This window comes from Drosophila obscura, unplaced genomic scaffold (genome assembly GCF_018151105.1).
Source record: "Drosophila obscura isolate BZ-5 IFL unplaced genomic scaffold, ASM1815110v1 contig_186, whole genome shotgun sequence".
Lineage (NCBI taxonomy): Eukaryota > Metazoa > Arthropoda > Insecta > Diptera > Drosophilidae > Drosophila > Drosophila obscura.
Genome location: NW_024542774.1, coordinates 5,049,264 through 5,067,874, shown reverse-complemented (window position 1 = coordinate 5,067,874; position 18,611 = coordinate 5,049,264). Strand labels below are relative to the sequence as shown.

Sequence of the window (18,611 nt, the reverse complement as noted above, 5' to 3'; positions counted from 1 at the left end):
GAAGTGTATATACTCCAAGGGTTGATTGATACCTTATTGGTGGTTGCAATTAGTTTCTTTGGTCGTCCAGCCTTAGGTGATTTCTCTGATCATAAAGCTAGACAACCATTGAAGTTCGTTGTGGCATTTGCAGCATTACCACACCCAAACCCACCCCGAAACCCCCAGTGTCAAGTACAATACGCGGTTCCCATTTCGTTTCTTGGGGCCATACGCTAAAAGGAACGATCGTTGTGATATGCGTTAATTCACCGTTACATATCACAGTGATTTTCCTTTATAGCGCATGTCTGCACCCACATCAACAACACCAACAACATCAGCAGCATCCGCGAAGCGCTCAGCGGGTGACCAGATACCAGATGCCTTTAAAGTAGAGAGAATAGTTGCTGTGCTGTATGTCCTCCTCCCACTCTATATATCACAGTGGCTGTTCTTTTTGTACCTAAAGTGCCAAACAGCCAAGGACTCGCGTTGTTACAGTTACAGTGTATGTGATAAAAAAAAAAAAACGTTTACAGTTAGTGACAAATGCCCCATGCCGTGTCCCCCAACCGCAGGGAACCGCTGCTGCTGATATATTATCCAAGCATCTTTGACATTTCTATATCACAGTGGCTGTTCTTTTTGGTTGCACGGCCAAGTCCAACGATTTGTCATCTCCGTCACGCATTCCCGAAGCATTCCTGATGGGGAACACCACCGCCAAAATTGCTCAATCGAAAATTGTTCAAAAGGAAGGGAACGGTTGCTGCTGATGTAGTTCAAGTTTCGCACAGCTTATATCACAGTGGCTGTTCTTTTTTGTTTGCCAATCGATCAACGATACAAGTTTCAAAATCCAATCAAAAAAATAGTGTATTTTATTATTATTAATGTTAGTGTGGGCCAAAGTTTGGGTCTTCTCAAAATTCGGAAAGTTTCGCTGGTAACTTGAGTGATTATTATTATTTTATTCTATGGCTCTCTTGAAGGTATCAATTCGGCAGAAGTTAATTGGAATAAACTCTACTTGAAGCGTCCTGGCATCCTGTCAGTGTGGGTAACTTGACTTGCCTGCTGCTTGCATACAAAAGTCCAAATGGCCTGCAAGATGAGGACGACTCTGCACCGAACTGGACCACTGTTTCACTGCTTCATGCAAAGCAAGTAAACCGTAAAATGACACGATATGGCTCTCTCTCTCTAGCTCTCTGATGGCAATGCTAATGCCATAATGGTCTGCAGTGGCTCACAGTGGCCTGCAGCCATGGTCGGTGCCTGTTTCTGTTGGCCACGTGTATGTAACCTGGTAACGGTATGCTCGTTACCGTTACCCGAACGGAAGCACATGCAAAAGTAAGAGTGAGCGGGTGGGAAGCTAAAGGCCGGGGAAATGCGATGTTCGAGCAGGAAACACACACACAAAAGAACGTACAATATGGACTTGCATTGAATGACGGGCGAATCCGCCATTCCGGTGGTCTGATGTATTTCTATTATTCTATTTTCTAAACGGTCTTCTGGGTAAAGCGATACAAATAATTTTCAACGCGTATCTTGTCGCGCAGCTCCTTGCGCGTGGTCCGCTCCGTGGCGGCGGTGGTGCCGTTGTGGTCGTGGAAGAAGCTGCAGCTGCGGGCGGGCACAAACTGCTTCATCTCGCGCCGCTTCATGCATCGCTGCACCACGCCAAGGTCGCACTTCCTGATCACGGCCTCCGTGGCATGCATGCACTTGCGGCATATGTCCTTGTCGCTGTTGAAGCTATGGAAGTAGTCGCCCACCGGCCGCTCGCCACACACCATGCACAGCGAGGTGTTGAAGGCGCCACAGAAGACGGCCACCGCCGGCCAGATGATTTTCCGGGTTCCAAACGCCATATCCACATTCAGCTGGGGATACTTCAGGTTGTACGGGTAGGTGGGAGGCCTGCAAAATGGTCGAAATGGCCCACTAGAATCTTCTATCGGAAATCGATGTCGACGATGGCGATGCTTACCCAGGCGTCAGCCACTTGGGCTCTTTGCTGAGCTCCTGCTTGTTGAAGGTGTAGACATGCTGGGTGCGCGTATACCTCACGTCATAGGTGCCCAGTGGGGGATAGCCCAAGTCCCGAACCCCTGGCAATCGGGACGACTTGCTGGCCAGCGCCGAGAACCCCGCCTTCGATGGATACTAAGGATTATTTGGTCATAAGTTATTTATTTAATTGAATCGATCCTTCTTTGTTTTTTGTTGCCATTCTCACCTTGAAACCGATTTCCTTTACACATTCATACGTGAATGGACTTGGTCCTGGGGGCGGCTCGATGTCTCTATCGCCGATGAACGTGCCGCTGGGCGACCTCTTGATTTTTCTGCCAAAGGCAACCGTCGGTATCTCCGGTGGATTAACCACATACTCGAAGCCTGTAAGAGGGAAATTGAATCAGTGATTAGTGATCAGGGTTAGTGACCGATAATCGATAGCCGATAGCCGAACCTCGCTCCTTGCAACGCGCCATTATCAGGCGCGCCTCGGAGCGCTGGCGACGCAGCTGTTCCCGTTCCTGGGCGTTCGGTTTTCGGGCACGCATCAGAAGTGGCAGTCGGAGCCAGACTGAAGCCAGCGCGGAAATTGGCAAGCTGTCGATTCGTGACAGGCGGCCCGGCCATGTCCCACGCATCCCAACACGCACTACCCTCCCACCCCATCGATAATCATCGCGTCGCGAGCTGTCTGATATAAAATCAATATGACAAACCGTCGACGGTTTGCCACGAAATCAGTTTGCCGTCGCTCCAGTGCACTTGGCGCACACGTCTAGCCAGTGCTTTTATGCCAGCCCACAATATTTCTGAACATATTTCTATTCAGCTGCGAAGCGTAAAATGCTGTTGCCTGACTGACGAAACTTTGACCCAGTTGGGCCAATTCTTTTTGCTGGCTTTTAATGGCCAAAGGCGGCTGAAGGGAATTGGCGGCACAAAGCGTTTTTTTCATTGATTCTGATAACAGCAGGTGAAAAAATATTCACCATCAAATTGGTACATTGAAACGCGGTAACTTCGTCAATATATATGTACATACATATGTATGTACCATGTACATGGCTCTTACACTAATCTAATATTCCCCCATACTCGTTGAGTGGCAGCTACAAAAAAGTAGAGTGCGTTGCAGCAAAATGTCAATCACTCGAATATATTTTTCACTTTTTCATACAAAATTTTCAAGTGGATATTTTGCACCACAGAACTGGCCACACTCACCTTCCATTTATGCGCGTTATAGTCCTCTATAGGCGGACACAACTTGAAATTTGGGCACAGACTCCACCTGCACGTTGAGCTCAAACTCAACTCAACTCAATGAAATATGAATGAAGTGTAGCCGGCGGCAACTGGCCCGGAAAAAACTCGTTCAAAATTAACTGCCTGCTGTGACACATCAGGGCTTGGCATATTTTTGAAATACTTTCAAAATACCTTTCCAAACATTGTAATGGGCGGCGCTTTCGATATGAATGGCAATGGAAATTGCTGTGGAAAAATACTTGTCCACAGCCCCCGGGCTGCTCGGCTGATGATGGCATTTCAGCAATTTTCCAAGTGGTTTGGCCACCGACTTCTTGCAGGGAGCTACAGAATGGCTGTCCTGGTCCTGTCCTGTCCTGTGCTGCCTGACATTAATGCCAGTTAACCCAAACGTTGTCCCCATACTCGGCTGCAGCTGCAATGGCTTTGGGTTCGTTTTGTTTTTTGGCAGGTCCTGGCCCACAAGCAACCTGCATGCCAGCCTGCAACTTCTGGGCTGGGTTGGGAGACACGCACATGAATGCTAATGCCGTTGATGGGGCGGGCAGCGGCAGCGGCAGAGGCACAGGCATCGGCATCGGTAATGGCAGTGGCAGTGGCAGCACGCACAAGTGCACAACCGCGTTGCAGCCACAGCAGCAGCAGCCCGAGCAGACGTACTTCAGTCGGGACTACAGTGGGACTAAGCATCATTTTGGGTGATCAAATGGCAAGAATACCCAAAGAATACTCTCCAAAGAGGGTTCTGCAATATTTGCATTGTCAATCTGGTGCCACTGTGCCCCACAGAAGCACGAAGGAAACTGCTTAATTCGTGCAAATAAAATGATTGTGCAGCATATGTTTGGGTTGGGGGGATATGGCTGTGGGCTGTGGGTCTATTATAATATGGCCTGGCTGCCGCCGGAAGCGTGCTGCCTCCTCAAGCATCTGGCACTGCCACTGCCACACTGCTCTCCCGGGTGCCGTGCCGCAAGCTTGCAACGCAATTACAATGCAATTTACCATTATTTAACGGGCTTTCTTCCCTCCGTATCGGTAGGCGGCTGGGCGCTAGCCTGGGCCCAATATGGTAATGGCTGGAGATGGTTACGAATGCTCAATGGGCAGGTTAATTATGCCAACAATTACACAGGGCATACACGAGCAGACGCCACACCCCACCCACTGAGTCTTGGTGGCGAATGGAATTGAATTCATAGAACGTAGCCGATATCCGATGGCTTCGGCAAACAACTATTCCTCCACTTACTGTTGCTGGGGGTAAAATCTCCAGCAAACACTACTTCAATTTCCGAAATTTCCGAAAGCAAGTGCCATGTCCTACACAGACCATTACAGTCGCACAAGCAACATCCACTGAAATGCAAATAAAAATGCAACTCCAACTGGAGTTGGCTGCTGGCTGGCCTTCCATTCTGCATGGCAGTGGCAGTGGCAGTGGCAGGACCAAGAACTTGGTTGTGGCTGGGCGGATCCATAAACGTGCCATTCACATGCAAAGCGCAAAAACTTCTGAGACTGCCTCCTGCCTCTCTCTCTCTCTTTTTGCGGAAGTGGCAGCATCCTGGTCAAAGCTCGGTTCCCCTGTCTTCTGGCAAACGAAAATTTGACTCACAATAAAAACAGGACCAGGCCGGGAAAACAATGCCAGAAGCAGTAGCAGCAGCAACTAAACCAGAAACACAACAGTTTAAGTCCATTGCGGAGCGGAAGTGCCGCTTATTACGCAGGATGTGGTTAACCGGAAATGAAACGAAGCAAGCCAAGTGCGACAATACACCATAGACACAGCTCCTCTGTACCCTCTCCTATTCCATCCCACGCTATTGCTCTATTCCATACACGCGTGGGCTCTCACCGATGTGCATCTAAAACTAATTTAACTTGGCTTTAAGCCCTACAATTTCTGCATTATAATCCTGTACGGAAAACGGAGGCCATATCAACATTTGGAGCTGCAATTTTAATGGTATTCGTAATGCTTTGTTGTTCAGTGTAGCTGAAGCCAGCAAACAAGAACGCTAACCCGCAAATGGCCAACAAACAGCGGCGACGATTGAGCCAGGCTGACGTTGAAATCAAATTACAAGACTCTAGCTCGCTCTCTCTCTCGCTCTCCCTCTTTCCCTGACATCTGGCATTAGCCCAGGCATAGTGGCCATGCAAGGACATATCTCCCTCCCCCTCATTATCCACTTCCCGCTGACCCAAATGCAATGCGTCTGCAATTTGTGCAGCAATGTGGCTGGGTTAATCATGCTAATAAACAGCAAAGTTGTACTCGTAGCTGCCGCTGCCATTGCCATTGCCATTGCAATTGGCGCCGGCACAAAAACCATTGCACACTCGTACTTACAGGCGATTGCAGGCTCCATCCATCGAATTGGGGACCTGGCACCACACCCAGTGTCCATGCCACTGGACCAATATTAGTCCGTTGCTTTTTGCGGTTGTTGCGTGGCATTGGCCATTCAAAGGGAACACGATTGTGGCAATGGGGCTGGGACTGCTGCTGGGGCTGGGGTTCTGGGAAAGCATACAAAATTGCAATGATTATGCGCGCGCCTAGTTGGCACTCTATTGTGGTCAGGTTCTCATTTGTGTGCGGCCCAATGTGGCCCATTAATACATTGGTCCAATAGGAAACCGAGAAGAAACGGGGGGACTGGGGCTGGGGCTGAGCCAGTAAATGGTAATCCTAGTATTATGGCCACAAAGCAGCTGCTGTCCGGTCAAGAAAATCCTTAAATTTCCAAATTCTTCGTTGCGAAATGTGCGCCGTATAAATTCAGTTAGGTATACATATAAAAATCCATTGATTTTTTTAGTTTGAGCTCATCTTGAAGTCACTAGACTCGACTAGAATTTGTATGATCCATCCAATATATCACACAAGATGTGCTGGGGGGCCCAACGGAAATCCCAGGCACATTATCCAATGATTTACTGAAAGGGTCTGGTCTGGGCCACGAGAGTGAAACTTTCCTGACACTGGGAAATGCATGAGCCTCGAGTAGGTCCTGGCCTTGCACAGGCTAAGGCTGGGGGGGCTGGTGGGGCCAAGTCCCGGGGCAGGTGAACACATGCTGACAGCAGGAAAGAGGTCGAATCGTAGGCGGGGCCGCCTCATCATTTTCCGCTGTCACATTAAAAATGCATAAATGTTGCTTAAATGCAATCCAAGAAATGCAACTGGCCGTAATACGTGCAAAAATAGACATTGCCCCCTTGCTGCAAGGCGCCTCTCACCAGTCAAGGGATGTGCTTGAAAAGGTTGTGCTCGGTGAAGGGGGAGGAGGTGTAGGGCTAGCACACAATTTGTATCCTGCCTGGCATGTCGGGGGGGGAGGGCACGCCAAGATAGACAGAGATGCCTGTGGGCCTTTGGTCCTGTCTTTGCCTTGTCTGACTTGGCTGCCTACGTTTCAGGTGCGAGGCCTGGGCTTGGGACTGCGATTGGAACTGGGAATGGGAATATGTTGCTGCTGCCATCCACTGCTTCTCTGCTGATTGTCGTCCTGTTGATCTGTGTTTTCACTTAGATATTGGCCCGGGGGCTGGGCGATAACGCTACGTGTGTGCTACCATCGAAACAGGAAGTTTGTTTGTGGCCAACTTGGTGAGTGGCAATCGGGGCTGGAGAAGGAAGTGGCATGATGGCATGATGGGAATGGCATTGCGATTGGGATTGGGATTGGGAACGGAGCGTATGCCATGCGGATTGCCTGAGGAAAGTTCTGCCCAAGGCTGCAGCTAAGAACAGGCCTTCCATATCTAGTGCGCAATCGTATCAAATTGAATTTTCCTATTTACCCAGTTGTCGATATAGTACTTGGAATTTCCCAGCAAATTCTTTTCTGTATTTTTTTTTTTCCGTTTGCTTTGCAAAGTTTTCCAGACAAAAGTTGTGCCAAATGAGTTTCAGTTAAATATGGATGTGCCATCGAGCGAGTTGTTCAGATGGGGTTTATAGTGCTCCTAGCTTAGATCTTAAAAAAAATCGATAATGCTGTGTATGTTATCGGTAAATAAACGGACTTCCGGACTTGCTGTACCATGTTGCAGTTGTGCAAGAAATTCGTCAAACATTTTCATCTGGCAGTCGGCAGAGTTCAGAACGAGCAGTTTATCCCAGCAGAGCAACATCTGTCGAAGGCTGTCCCTGGGGGCAACTGTAAATAGAATAACACCAGGGACAGCGGATTCCCTCGGAGGCCATCGCACATCAGGAGCAACAGACCAACAGAACCGGGAAAAAACAATCCATTTTCGTTTGCTGCCAGTCGAATGACTGCCTGGGGGACAGCCTGTGCTGCCGCGTATTTGGCAAGCTGACCGCCATCAGACTGGGAAACGACATCAGCGGCGGTCCATCGGATTTTTCGACGGGCATCATGCCCCATCAGCATCAGGTGGTTGAGGTAGTTGGATCATTCAGCATCGGCCACCAGCTCCAGGCGCACTTATCGCAGTCTGTGCCGAAAACAGTCAGCAAACAGCAGTTCCACAGCGAGGAATGGTCTAGAATTCTCCTTAAAGTATTCCTATGCAAAGTATTCCTGAAGAGCATTGAGCAAAGCCACAGAAGTTGAGTCGAACATTTAATAGTTGGAAATCCCAATTAAGGTCATTGAAAACGCAAAAGAAATGGCAAAAGCCAACTCAGTGCGTCTGGTAAATGAAACTACGAATATTCCAAGGAATATTTTCTGTTTTTAGTTTGGGTTAGCGGTTCCTTATTGTTTTGTTTTACCAGAATCAATGTGAATCAATCAAAGGTTGAAAATAAATCACAAAAGTAAGCTTCATCAATGGACAATTACATATATCCGTAGGAAGCAAAAATCATTTCCCCTTTTTACCTACGCTGTGAGTTCGCAATTTAACCTCAGTGTTTGGCTGTGGAATGATTGATGCTCTAGTTGATTGATGCCTCCTTGGGGCGCCACAAACTGAATGTTTGTGCGCCACTGTGTGCTGGCAGCGCTCTGTTCAAAACTTTCCCAACAGACACTGGCAGCATTCCCCACCGAAAAGTATTATTAATATCAGATGACAGTGTCGCTCAATTTAAAATATTGCCAGCAACACAACACAACACATTTCATGAACTTGAGTAATTTTTAACAAACAACTTTTGAAATTACTTAATCGCAAAGTTCTGCGCTTGGCACCGGCAGCAATGTCGCGGGCGTCTTCTGGCAAGCGAATGCGGAAAGGGAAGCAAAATCGGAGCGGATGCGGATGCGGAAACGGAACATAAATTGTGTTTATTATGAAGACCGTGGCATACTTTTGTGCGCAATTTAAAGTGCAAATATGAAGGGCAAAACGGTGACACCAGGAGCAGGAGGCTCCTGCTGCTCCTGCTGCTCTTCCACACGCATTTCATTAAAGCGCAATGAAGACATTTTCCAGGGAAGTCTGTGTATGTATGTATGTATATTTCTTGTTGGTAGTGCGAAGAAGGAAAGCTGTTAAAAAAGTATTCGAAACACTTGGATGCTTCCCCGGGGGGGTGTTCGGGGGTTGCTGGTATGTAGGCCGACGCCATTTTGTCGGGCCTGGGGAGCATCCCCATAAAGCACAATAAATATTATTTATGAGCCTAACGATAAGGACCCCCCCCCCACACACACTCACACACTCCACTGCTTTTTGGAATGCAGTCGCGCATATTTTCGTACATATAAGTATCTATATATATTTATATATATATATATCTATATTTTGCATATCTAATCTCGCCCATGAACATTATTTAAGGGTTACACTGAAATGTCCTACAGACGATGCCTGGATACCTGTACGAGTATTCAGCATAGTTCGCTAAATGAGAGCCCCATTTTAAACACCTGCCATGCAGATAATGATTTTACATATACGTGTGTATAGTGTGTGCATGTGCCTGGCGAATAAATACGGGACCAAAACCAACAGCGGGAAAGGGACGGTTGTTTATTTTAATAATGTTAACCTAATTATGTGATTAATATGCACAATGTGCGCAGAGATTAAAACGATGAGCGCGCGCTGTGTTTAATTATCGAATTAAATTTTTTTTTTTTTGGTCGGCTGCGGCTGCCCGGCCGACAGCCATTGTTGCTTGACAGTTTAAGGCCGAACTTGGCCCAAACTGATAGACCCATTTTTTGTTCAGCAGCTTCCACTTAAGCTGTAGGTATATATCCCCCATCATTAATCAAGTGACGGGCTCTGTCAGCTGTAAAATAACAATTTCCGCCCAGGAGACTGACAAGCGCTTGTTTACACATGTTCCGCCCCCCCCACGAAATGCATTTTCAGTTAAGTAATTGTCATTTTTGGGTACAAAAAAAAAGGAACCATGATTAACGATCAATTTAACTCAAACCAAGGCACTTTAATGGAACAGCTTCCTGGTTCGACTATTTGAATTAAATAAAGAAAGGTAAAGGTACACAACCCGAACACCCGGAAAGATAATCCAACCTGTAACACTGCTTGATTTGATTTTAATAAAAATATTAAGCTTATTTTCCAGAATGTTTTATTACCAGTTCTGGCAGCTGTAAAATATGAAATATAATTGACAAAATGGCATAGATACAAAACATTTTGTTGGGCTCCTGCTTGAAGCACACACACATCACTTGAACTATAGAAATGTGCAACTGTACGCCCGACAACGTAATGAATGTGTTTTGCAATTGACAACTGTCAGATTCGGAATGATTGAATGCTTGCCTAATTAATATATAAAGTTGGGCAATAGATACTGAAGCACCCCCCTCAAAAGTGGGCCCTTAAAAGCTTAACTGATAATTATCAGGAAGAAATACAAATGCTGAACTGATTTACAGCCCTATGTTTGATCAACTGCCATAATGCAGTAATTTGAATACAAGTTTTATTGAATTTACTGCTCGGACACCCCAACGAACACATTTGGCTAAGTTTATAGAGAATGTCCGTAGACAGAAATAAGTCAAATACATTTGCAAAAGGCAGTGAACACGGCTTAAGTATCCCTGGGCGAACGTTCCCTAAAAGTGCTCAAATTTGCATCACTTTTGTGTACATTTTGTATCCTCCCATTGCAAAAAAAAAAGTATTCTACCCTTACGCCCAAGTCCTGGCCATTATTTACGAAAAGGTAACAGTCGCAGAAGGATATGCGAGGTGTGAGAGTGTTTCTGCATAAGCCATCTTACGGCACTAAAAGCTACTCAACAAATGCCATTTTTTTTTTGCTAGCTTCAAGGAGCTAATTGATGAAAGCTCCAAATGGGCGGCACTCTGCTGGGGTACACTGGAAGTGACAGTTAGGGGCAGACAAACAGACAGACATGGCAGCTGTTGGGTAAAATGTTTCTCGCCTGCACTTTGGCACAATTAAAGGTGTTGCTAAACGGCAGACATTTTCATACTCGTACATGTACAAGGGCTAGAGACTGCCGAGCGAGAGAAAGGAAAAGTCCTTGGTGCTGGGGATGGCTTTTAAAATTAGAATTAATCTTTTTCCGCTGAGTCTACACAATTTCAAGTTGGTTGCGCGAAAAATGCATGCTCTGGTCAACAGCCTTGGAGCGTGTGGTGGCTGTTGCCACAGCAGCAGCTGCACCTGCAGCTGCCGCTGGTTACACCTTACACCACAGCTCCTCTGTTTGGGGGCTATGCGTGTTTGGTACCTTTTGGGTGTCTTGATGCTGAGCCAGCATTATGCCGTAGTGCATCCGTGGCAGCTCCAGCTTCCAGCTGCAGCAGCACTGATAATAAATTCATGATGAAGAGTAATTTATACACTTCATATGCGGATGCTGCACTCCACTCTACTCCTCTCCACTCCTTCTTCTTCCCTGTCCATTCTGCTGAGCTTGACAGAGATCCGCCCTAGAATAAGGTACGCTACAGCTTTTGGTAGTCGATCCAACCAAGCGGCACTTAGCCCTGAACTATTTGCGGGCCACAATTACCCAAAAACTAATTACAAAGACATGCCCTGCCCTGTCCTGCCTGGCCTTGCCTTGGCTGCTTTGAAAAGTTGTTGCCACTCAAAACCATCGCCCGCAGCTGGTCAGAGTCAAAGAAAGCAGCGTTAAGCGGCAAGCTGCTGTCCACTGTCCACTGTCGGCTGGCTGCAATTTAATTTCAAATTAATCTAATTTTTTTTTGCGCTTCCCACAATTTTTTTTTGTTTTTTTTGGTTCTTTTGCTTTTGGTTTGTGGCATTCCATCTAATGAGAAATGCTGATTTTGCACTCTGCATGACGTTGCATACAAATGAGAGCGAGAATGGGAATGGGAATGAGAGTGAGTGAAGGGCTTGCGCCGAAGTGGTCCTGGCATATCGTTTCCCTGGCCCTCTTCGCATAATTAGTGGCTAGGTGCACGGCCATTGATTGGTTACGCACTGAAATTGGACGCCCGAAAGTGCTCTGCTAATGACTCAATGGCAACCACTCGTAATTGGAGCAGGCAAAGCCGGACTCGAATGCCAAGGCTGTGGCCATCTCCATGCTGGATAAGATTTCCATGGCAATGCGACTGAAATATTTGTGTAAGGGAGACTCAATACCTGTGCAAAAAGGCGGTGGTGTGTGGTGTAGTGTATTCTGGGAATGGTAAAAGCTCTCTTAGAAACTTTTTCTACCATGCCAAAAACATTTCCAATGAAATATGAGTTTTTAGAGAGAATGTTTTCCATGACCAAGGGCTGATGTAAGCCCAAAATCGGATTTACACAAATGCTTTGTCCAACAATTAAGAAGAAAATTGAATGAAAAACTATTTTAGTTAAAATTTGCAGTACTTTTTACCAGATGTTTCACACCCACAGTATTGTTTAAAATAAAGGAAAACTTTAAGCTTCAAAATGTATTTTACACACAATTACAATTCCCACACCTTAACCCCCCCTGCATCAACTGAAAACAGAACTATTTACTTGGCTGTGCATGCTTATGTGTGCACTTGTGATTATATGCAATTGGTGCGAGCATTGGCCGGGCTATTGGTCACTTGGTTAGAGCGCATTCGAGTAGCGTAGCTGTTTAGCACCTCAAAGATGAGTCCAAAGTGTGAGTGGGTAAATACTACGAGCATCTATTTGCGGCTACAAATGTGTAAAGAGACCTAAGGTGCATATGCATGGTGATTATTTCACAGCATAGGTAACGAGCCTGCGGAAAAACGAAGCCACCTACAAAAGTATTAGGTTCTAGCTGGGAAAATATCAAACCGAAATTCATTTTAAATGTAAGAACGAAAAGACAGGTGGAGAGGAAGAACCAAACAGAGAACAGAGAACTGTCTTTAAGTAGAGCCCTCACAGCCATCCAGCAGTCCAGTTGTTGTCGCACCTTCAAGCAGAGCAGACGGTCCAGTCCCACCAGCAGATTACATCCACTCGCACTCCATCAATAGAACTGGTTTCTGGTCCATCCATATCGATTGGAAATGTTGCTCGTGCCGCTTGCCCTGATCTCACTATTCGGACTGGCCCAAACGCTGCCCCTCGATGATGTGGAGTCGTCATTGTCACCGGCCACAAGTGAGCTGCCAGATGACGGCGGGCGGGTGGTCTTCGATCAGAGGCAGTCGGGCAGGTACAACATCCACGTAAGCATCAAGGATGTCGCCATCATCGAGGTGGGTCAGAACGATCTGTCAGAAGTAAGTACAAGGAGTAGAAGGGGCCCAGAACCAGTTGAGAAACAGTTCTAAAAATAACCTGGATCCACGTTAGGGTGCGTACAGCGATGCGGAGGATTACTACTACGATGACAGTGCGTTGACCATCAAACCCATCAAGTTCTCGACTGAGGCCATTGGCAGCAGCAGCATTAGCAGCAGCAGCAGCAGCAGCAGCATAGCAGAAGCAGCGACGACATCCACGACAGCGATCAGCAGCAGCAGCAGCACCAGCACCACAGAGGCGCCAACCACCGCAGCCTTAATGGAATCCACAATGACATCTGAGGCACCATTGAGCAGCCTAAATGCGAATTCAACCTACAGCTCGAATCTCTTGGCGGATATCGCCGCCAGCAGGATCAAGCCAAAGTCCAGGCTTAACAATCTAATGATAATGGAGACGCCAATTGGCGGAGCACGACCCACAGCCGTGCCGCATCTGCCGCATCCCAGATCCAAAGATATTCCCATTATGGCTGCTGCTGCCGCTGCCACTGCTGCAGTCACCCGACCCACGCTGTCGCCAGGCATTGAGTATACACCCCCTCAAGGTCACAACTCGCCCATCTTCAAGGTGAAAGTTCAACGATCTGCAGTGCCGCCAACCAAGAAGCCCGCCCGCTGTCGTTCCCATCAGACACGGAATGCCCAGGGCAAATGTGGCGACTCGATCTAGTAAGCCATTGACATTGAATCTCAGCCAAGCCAAGCAGCTTACATCAACCTCTCTCTGATTCTGTTTCCCCTCGTTTTCCATTCTTTTTTCGATTCGCCAGCCGTCGACTGTACAGCATGCTGATGGGTCTGAACCTGCCGGGTCTGGTGGGCCCACCACCCCACGGGGCCGTCTAATGCGATCAGCCTGGATCGGTTTTCACATCATCACATATCAATGCAGTTTACACTGTCATACATAGCCTTTAAGTGCCTCCAAATGTATCTGCTTGAGCCTATGCTTGAAGTATAATGACTGAAACGTTCTATAATTGATTTAAAGACAAATTCCTATTGCTAGTTCTGAAGCAAGTGCCCAGATTTAAAGTAAGCTCAGAAAAATATTACTCGAATTTTATTAGTTGCCTATAAGCTACGCGAATGACAAAGCCAAACGGAGAAAATCATCTTAAATTGGATACAAAACAAAAAGTAACTATCACTCCATGAAATCAACTTGTCTTTGCATATATATTTAAGTACACACATACGTATGTACATGCGGATCGTTGATCTGCTAGAATTTTGCAGCTAAAGTCAATCAATTATATTGGCATGGCTCTGCGCGTGCCGCCTTTAATATTCCATTTACTTGATTGACTTTAATTTTAAATTTTTCGTTTCTCGTTAACGGAATATTGGGTTTAACCAAGGTTGCCACAACTGGTGATTTTTGCCGATTTTATAAACTCATTTCAGAGCGAATTCTGATTATTTTTCATGTGCCAGCCTCACGGCTGTAACCTCGACTGAGTTTTCAATCATACGTTTTATATATTGGCTTTAAATTCAGTTTTTAACCATTGCATGCACTTCCGTTTCAATTTAAAGCACTTTCGATGCTGTCTGTCAAAGTGAATTCGAATTTCCATTTATTAAAACCTTTTTTTCGCTCTTTACCCTTATTAAATGCAATTAATAGTTTTACTGTGTATTTTTTCCCTTCGCGCTTTCAATGGCCGACAGATGGCAAATGATAAATACGGCCGTGTGATTGAATTGGAGTTACAAACGGATTTACTTTCGATTTTCCTTGGAAAATGGAAAGCACTCTCTTTTTTCGTTGATATCAATTTGTGTTTGTAATTTCCGACTGCGATTAAAATGCAATTGGCAATGACAGCAAGTGTGCAGCAGCAACTGCAACGGCAGCTGCAACTGCAACTGCATCTCAATGGCGTTATTCAATTCGTGTGTGCAGCTATGCATGTGGATGGGGTGGGTATCTGTGCAACTGTTGCGTGTGCAGTAGCGAACAGAGCTCTGCACATGCCCATCTATAATTAAATTAATTGCTTCATTTTAAGTTAATTTGCCACATGTGGCACGTTGTGTGTTTGTGCAGCATGTGCTCTGCATCTCTCGAATCACCCATAAACTTGGTTTATTCCCATAGCAACGGCATTCTGGGCTTAAATCGAATTTGAGCTTAATGCAAACGAATGTCGGTTGCTGGAATTGTGGTTCGTCCACGAGTACGAGTATTCGAGGGAGTACTTAGATTCTAATTTTGAGAATGAAAGTGCAGCAAAGACACAACCTTCTGCTTTGGGATATTGTGTACTTTATGTAACTGGCAGCAGATGCTGTACCCCATTCTCCTTCTCCCACTTTGGCAAGTGTCTCTGGCGCTCGCTCTGTCTCTGGCTCTGTCTCTGGCTCTGGCTCTGTCTCTGGCTCTGTCTCTGTCTCTGGCTGAGGCATCTTTTTGGCCAAGTTTCCTTCACTAATTACCTACATTAAGCAACCTGCACAGACTCGGCGCACACTCAATTAGCAGCTGCACTTTGCATGCAGGCGGCGGAGTCCTCAAAACGTTTCCACAACTTTGTCGTTGTTTCAGCTGGCATCCCCGCTGTTTCCGTTTCCGTTCCGCATTATTAATGCCAGCCTTTGACCTTTCATTTGAGAGCGCTTAAAATGCCATCTTTTGTCAAATTAAAGCCACGTGTCGGGCACACACACACGAAGCACTGTCCAGTTTGGCAAAAATATAATTTTAGCAGACACCCCGGATGGAAAGGGAGAGGCAGCAACAGCAGCAGCAGCAGCAGCATGGGAAGCGAAAGTGTTGCGGCTGACTGGGATTGGATGTTCGGCCATACCGGAAGCCGTGCGCCATCTTGCAGTTGTTGGCAAGCATGGCGGCAGACCCGCAGAGCAAACCCCAACACCAACACCAACCCATTCACATTTTCAGCTCAGAATGGCGCAACAATTGCAGTTAGTATTTTATTGCATAACTGGGGGCGTTTATGCGTCGAAAAGCAAAGGGGCAGCAAGAGGGAGGCAGCAAGAGACACACTCCGTCCAGCATAATAATTACACTCGCTATCAGCGCCGACGTTTTTCCGGAATGAAAAAGAGCATGGCCAAGCCAGCCCGCAGACTGTTGTTGTGCTGCCCGGACTCTGGGAACTGGTCCAGGGTGCAGGAACACACAGATCTTGACTATGCAAGCGCCACTGCCATTAAACGCAAGTGTCGCACGGATTATTCATGGCTGGAGAATGAAGATGAAGCGGCAAGCGGGCTGCCAGTGACAGCAAAGCCAAAAGATAGAAAGGCATGCGACAGACAGGAAAGCCAAGCAAAGGAGCCAGTAGATAGCAACTGGAAGACTCGACTTAGTATTACGCAAATGTTCAGTACGAGCCAATGTCTACCGATTGTACGGTTAACAAGCTTATTTAACGTTGCTTACAATGTGAGTGCCAGTGCGACATTGTCAATGTAAATTATTTCATTCCTATACACACAGAAGCTTAAGCAGGATACGTAATACCTCAATCAAGGCGGTGCCTGCAACAATGTTTATTCTCTGGAGTTATGCCAAAATGGGAGTTAATTTTGTACAATATTATGACAAGACTTATAACTTTGATAACAATTTACTAGATAATTGGGAATTAGGCAGTGCTGTTGCCTAATTTCTTAATGTCACCCCTCACTGGGAGCTCCTTGAGGGCCTGCAGCGCAGAGTCATCCTTTCCAATGACCTTCTGCTTGGAGAAGTTCTTCTCAGGTAACTTCTTAGAGATTAACTCCTTGGGGGCATTTTTCCCAGCGACTTTCTTCTGAAACCCCATCTTCTCAGGTAACTTCTCCTTGGCGTCCTCGTGCTCATTATCCTTCTTTAGATTCAGATGCTGCCCAGGAACTTTCATCTCAGAAATGACTTCCGCATTGGGGCTCTTATCTTCAGTGTCATTTGTTGTTTGCTTCTTCTCCCAAGATAACTTCTCTTCAGTTGCCTCATCAGGTATCTTCTCGCTTGGAACTTTCTTCCCTGGTAGCTTTGCATCCTTATCCTGAGGACCGATATTCTTTAGAGACTTCTGTTCGTTCACCTTCTCCCCGGGGACTCTCTTTTCAGGCTTCATCCCCTCTGGGAACGTCTTTCCAATGACCTTCTCCTTGGAAACTGTCTTCTCAGGTAACTTTCCCTTTATCTTCATTGAATCTCTTTCCCCAGGCACCTTCATCTGAGAATCTTTCTGCCCGATTACTTTCTCTTCAGGCTCATCGTCACGATCTTTCAACTCAGGCTCCTTCTCTTTAGAATACTTCTGTTCAGGCTCACTTTCATGTTCCCAAAGCTCCTCATCAGACTCCTCTTCCGGATCGTTTTCACCATCGAAGGACTCCTCAGGCTGCTTGTCTTTAGGGTCCGTCTGCTCAGGCTCCAACTTGGCCATTTCGCGCTTGTACCAATCCTTCACATACTGAGCGTTGACTGTGGCAACGTTCTTCAAGTAGGTCACGTGATCAACGTCGCTGTCCAGCGCGAGGATTTCGCCATACAGACAGCTCATCTTGATATTGTAGCGCTCGAGGGCCGAGGGCACATCGTACTCGTTCACCTCGGTCTCATCGAGAAACTTAACCAGAACCTGCGTCTTCATGATCACATAGACGAAAGTGGCATCTGGCTGCTTGAGCTGCCGCTGCAGCTCCAGCATATCCTCCTTGACCTGATGCAGTGCTGTTGTCTTTGCCTTCAGCTGATCGTTCAACAGATTGATGACGTCCTGGCACTGTTTGGCCTGGTTCTCAAAGTGAGCTGCCAGCTTGGTGATATCGCCATCGAAGTTCACGGGATCGGCCATGAACTTTGTGATATTATTGATGCGCTTCACATCGGGTAGGCCCAGGGATTCGGTCCTGTTCTTAGTAGAGATCAGATCTGGAAATTGCACCAGACTAGAGGTTGCCATGCTGGAAATATAGTACTCAATTTTATGCTTGTATGAAATTGAACAGCAGCTGAACAACAGATGTGGGTGCGAATACTGGTAGATTAATACGGCAATGCTCTGATCTCAGTGAGTGCTTTGTTCAGAGCGAGAAACATAATAATTCAACACTTACTGGGCTGGTTTTTTATACCCGAACTTTCGAATCAATTGAGAATTTTGTAGCAAACAATTCTAAGATTAGAGCCTCACTCAATTCGCTCTAGCCAAATAAATTTGAATTAATTTTTTCACCCGTTTGCGTACTGGCTTTTCATCCTTGCCAATAGGATTGGATTGGCTGCTGGCAACGTTTCACTTTCATTTGATTTGCTCACTTTATCTTTATTTGGATTTTCCTCTTATTTTTGCATTCTGTTTTTGGAGCGCATTTTCCGAATTTGATATGCACTAAAAGTCAATTTATTCAGTTGACTTAATTTGATTTCAACCTTAAAATCACTGAATGCACTCTTTATTCGGGTATTTCTACTCTATCAGATATCAGGTAAAATGCCCTTTTGCTGCTCCGTTTGCGCCCAAAATTGTTTGCATTACTTGCCCCAATTAGTGCTTTGTAATTTGATGAATAATGAGGAAAGGGCAGCCTAATTTTGGATCCGTTTTGCTGCTACCGAAACCAAATTCCATCTACATCCGATGCTTGCTCTTTGGACCGCTGTGCAACCTCAGCTGCGGCATTGT

General features: G+C 46.3%; 3 protein-coding genes across 3 annotated transcripts; 1 reads left to right on the top strand and 2 right to left on the bottom strand.

Moving 5' to 3' along the window:
* Window positions 1–1,445: 1,445 nt before the first annotated feature.
* On the bottom strand, window positions 1,446–3,393 carry LOC111079411. The gene is made up of 4 exons (XM_022374588.2): window positions 3,235–3,393; window positions 2,231–2,391; window positions 1,982–2,157; window positions 1,446–1,911 (listed from the first exon to the last, which is right to left on the bottom strand). The coding sequence occupies exons 1-4, from the start codon at window positions 3,239–3,241 to the stop codon at window positions 1,491–1,493; spliced, it is 765 nt and encodes a 254-aa protein (XP_022230280.2). The 5' UTR covers window positions 3,242–3,393; the 3' UTR covers window positions 1,446–1,490.
* A 9,210-nt stretch (window positions 3,394–12,603) lies between these two features.
* On the top strand, window positions 12,604–14,262 carry LOC111080836 (cell wall integrity and stress response component 1). The gene is made up of 3 exons (XM_022376680.2): window positions 12,604–12,936; window positions 13,010–13,632; window positions 13,734–14,262. Exons 1-3 carry the CDS (start codon window positions 12,721–12,723, stop codon window positions 13,807–13,809), a joined length of 915 nt encoding a protein of 304 aa, XP_022232372.2. The 5' UTR covers window positions 12,604–12,720; the 3' UTR covers window positions 13,810–14,262.
* Window positions 14,263–16,455: 2,193 nt separating this feature from the next.
* On the bottom strand, window positions 16,456–17,994 carry LOC111080837 (muscle M-line assembly protein unc-89). The gene has a single exon (XM_022376681.2). The coding sequence runs from the start codon at window positions 17,886–17,888 to the stop codon at window positions 16,581–16,583; it is 1,308 nt and encodes a 435-aa protein (XP_022232373.2). The 5' UTR covers window positions 17,889–17,994; the 3' UTR covers window positions 16,456–16,580.
* Window positions 17,995–18,611: the final 617 nt, after the last annotated feature.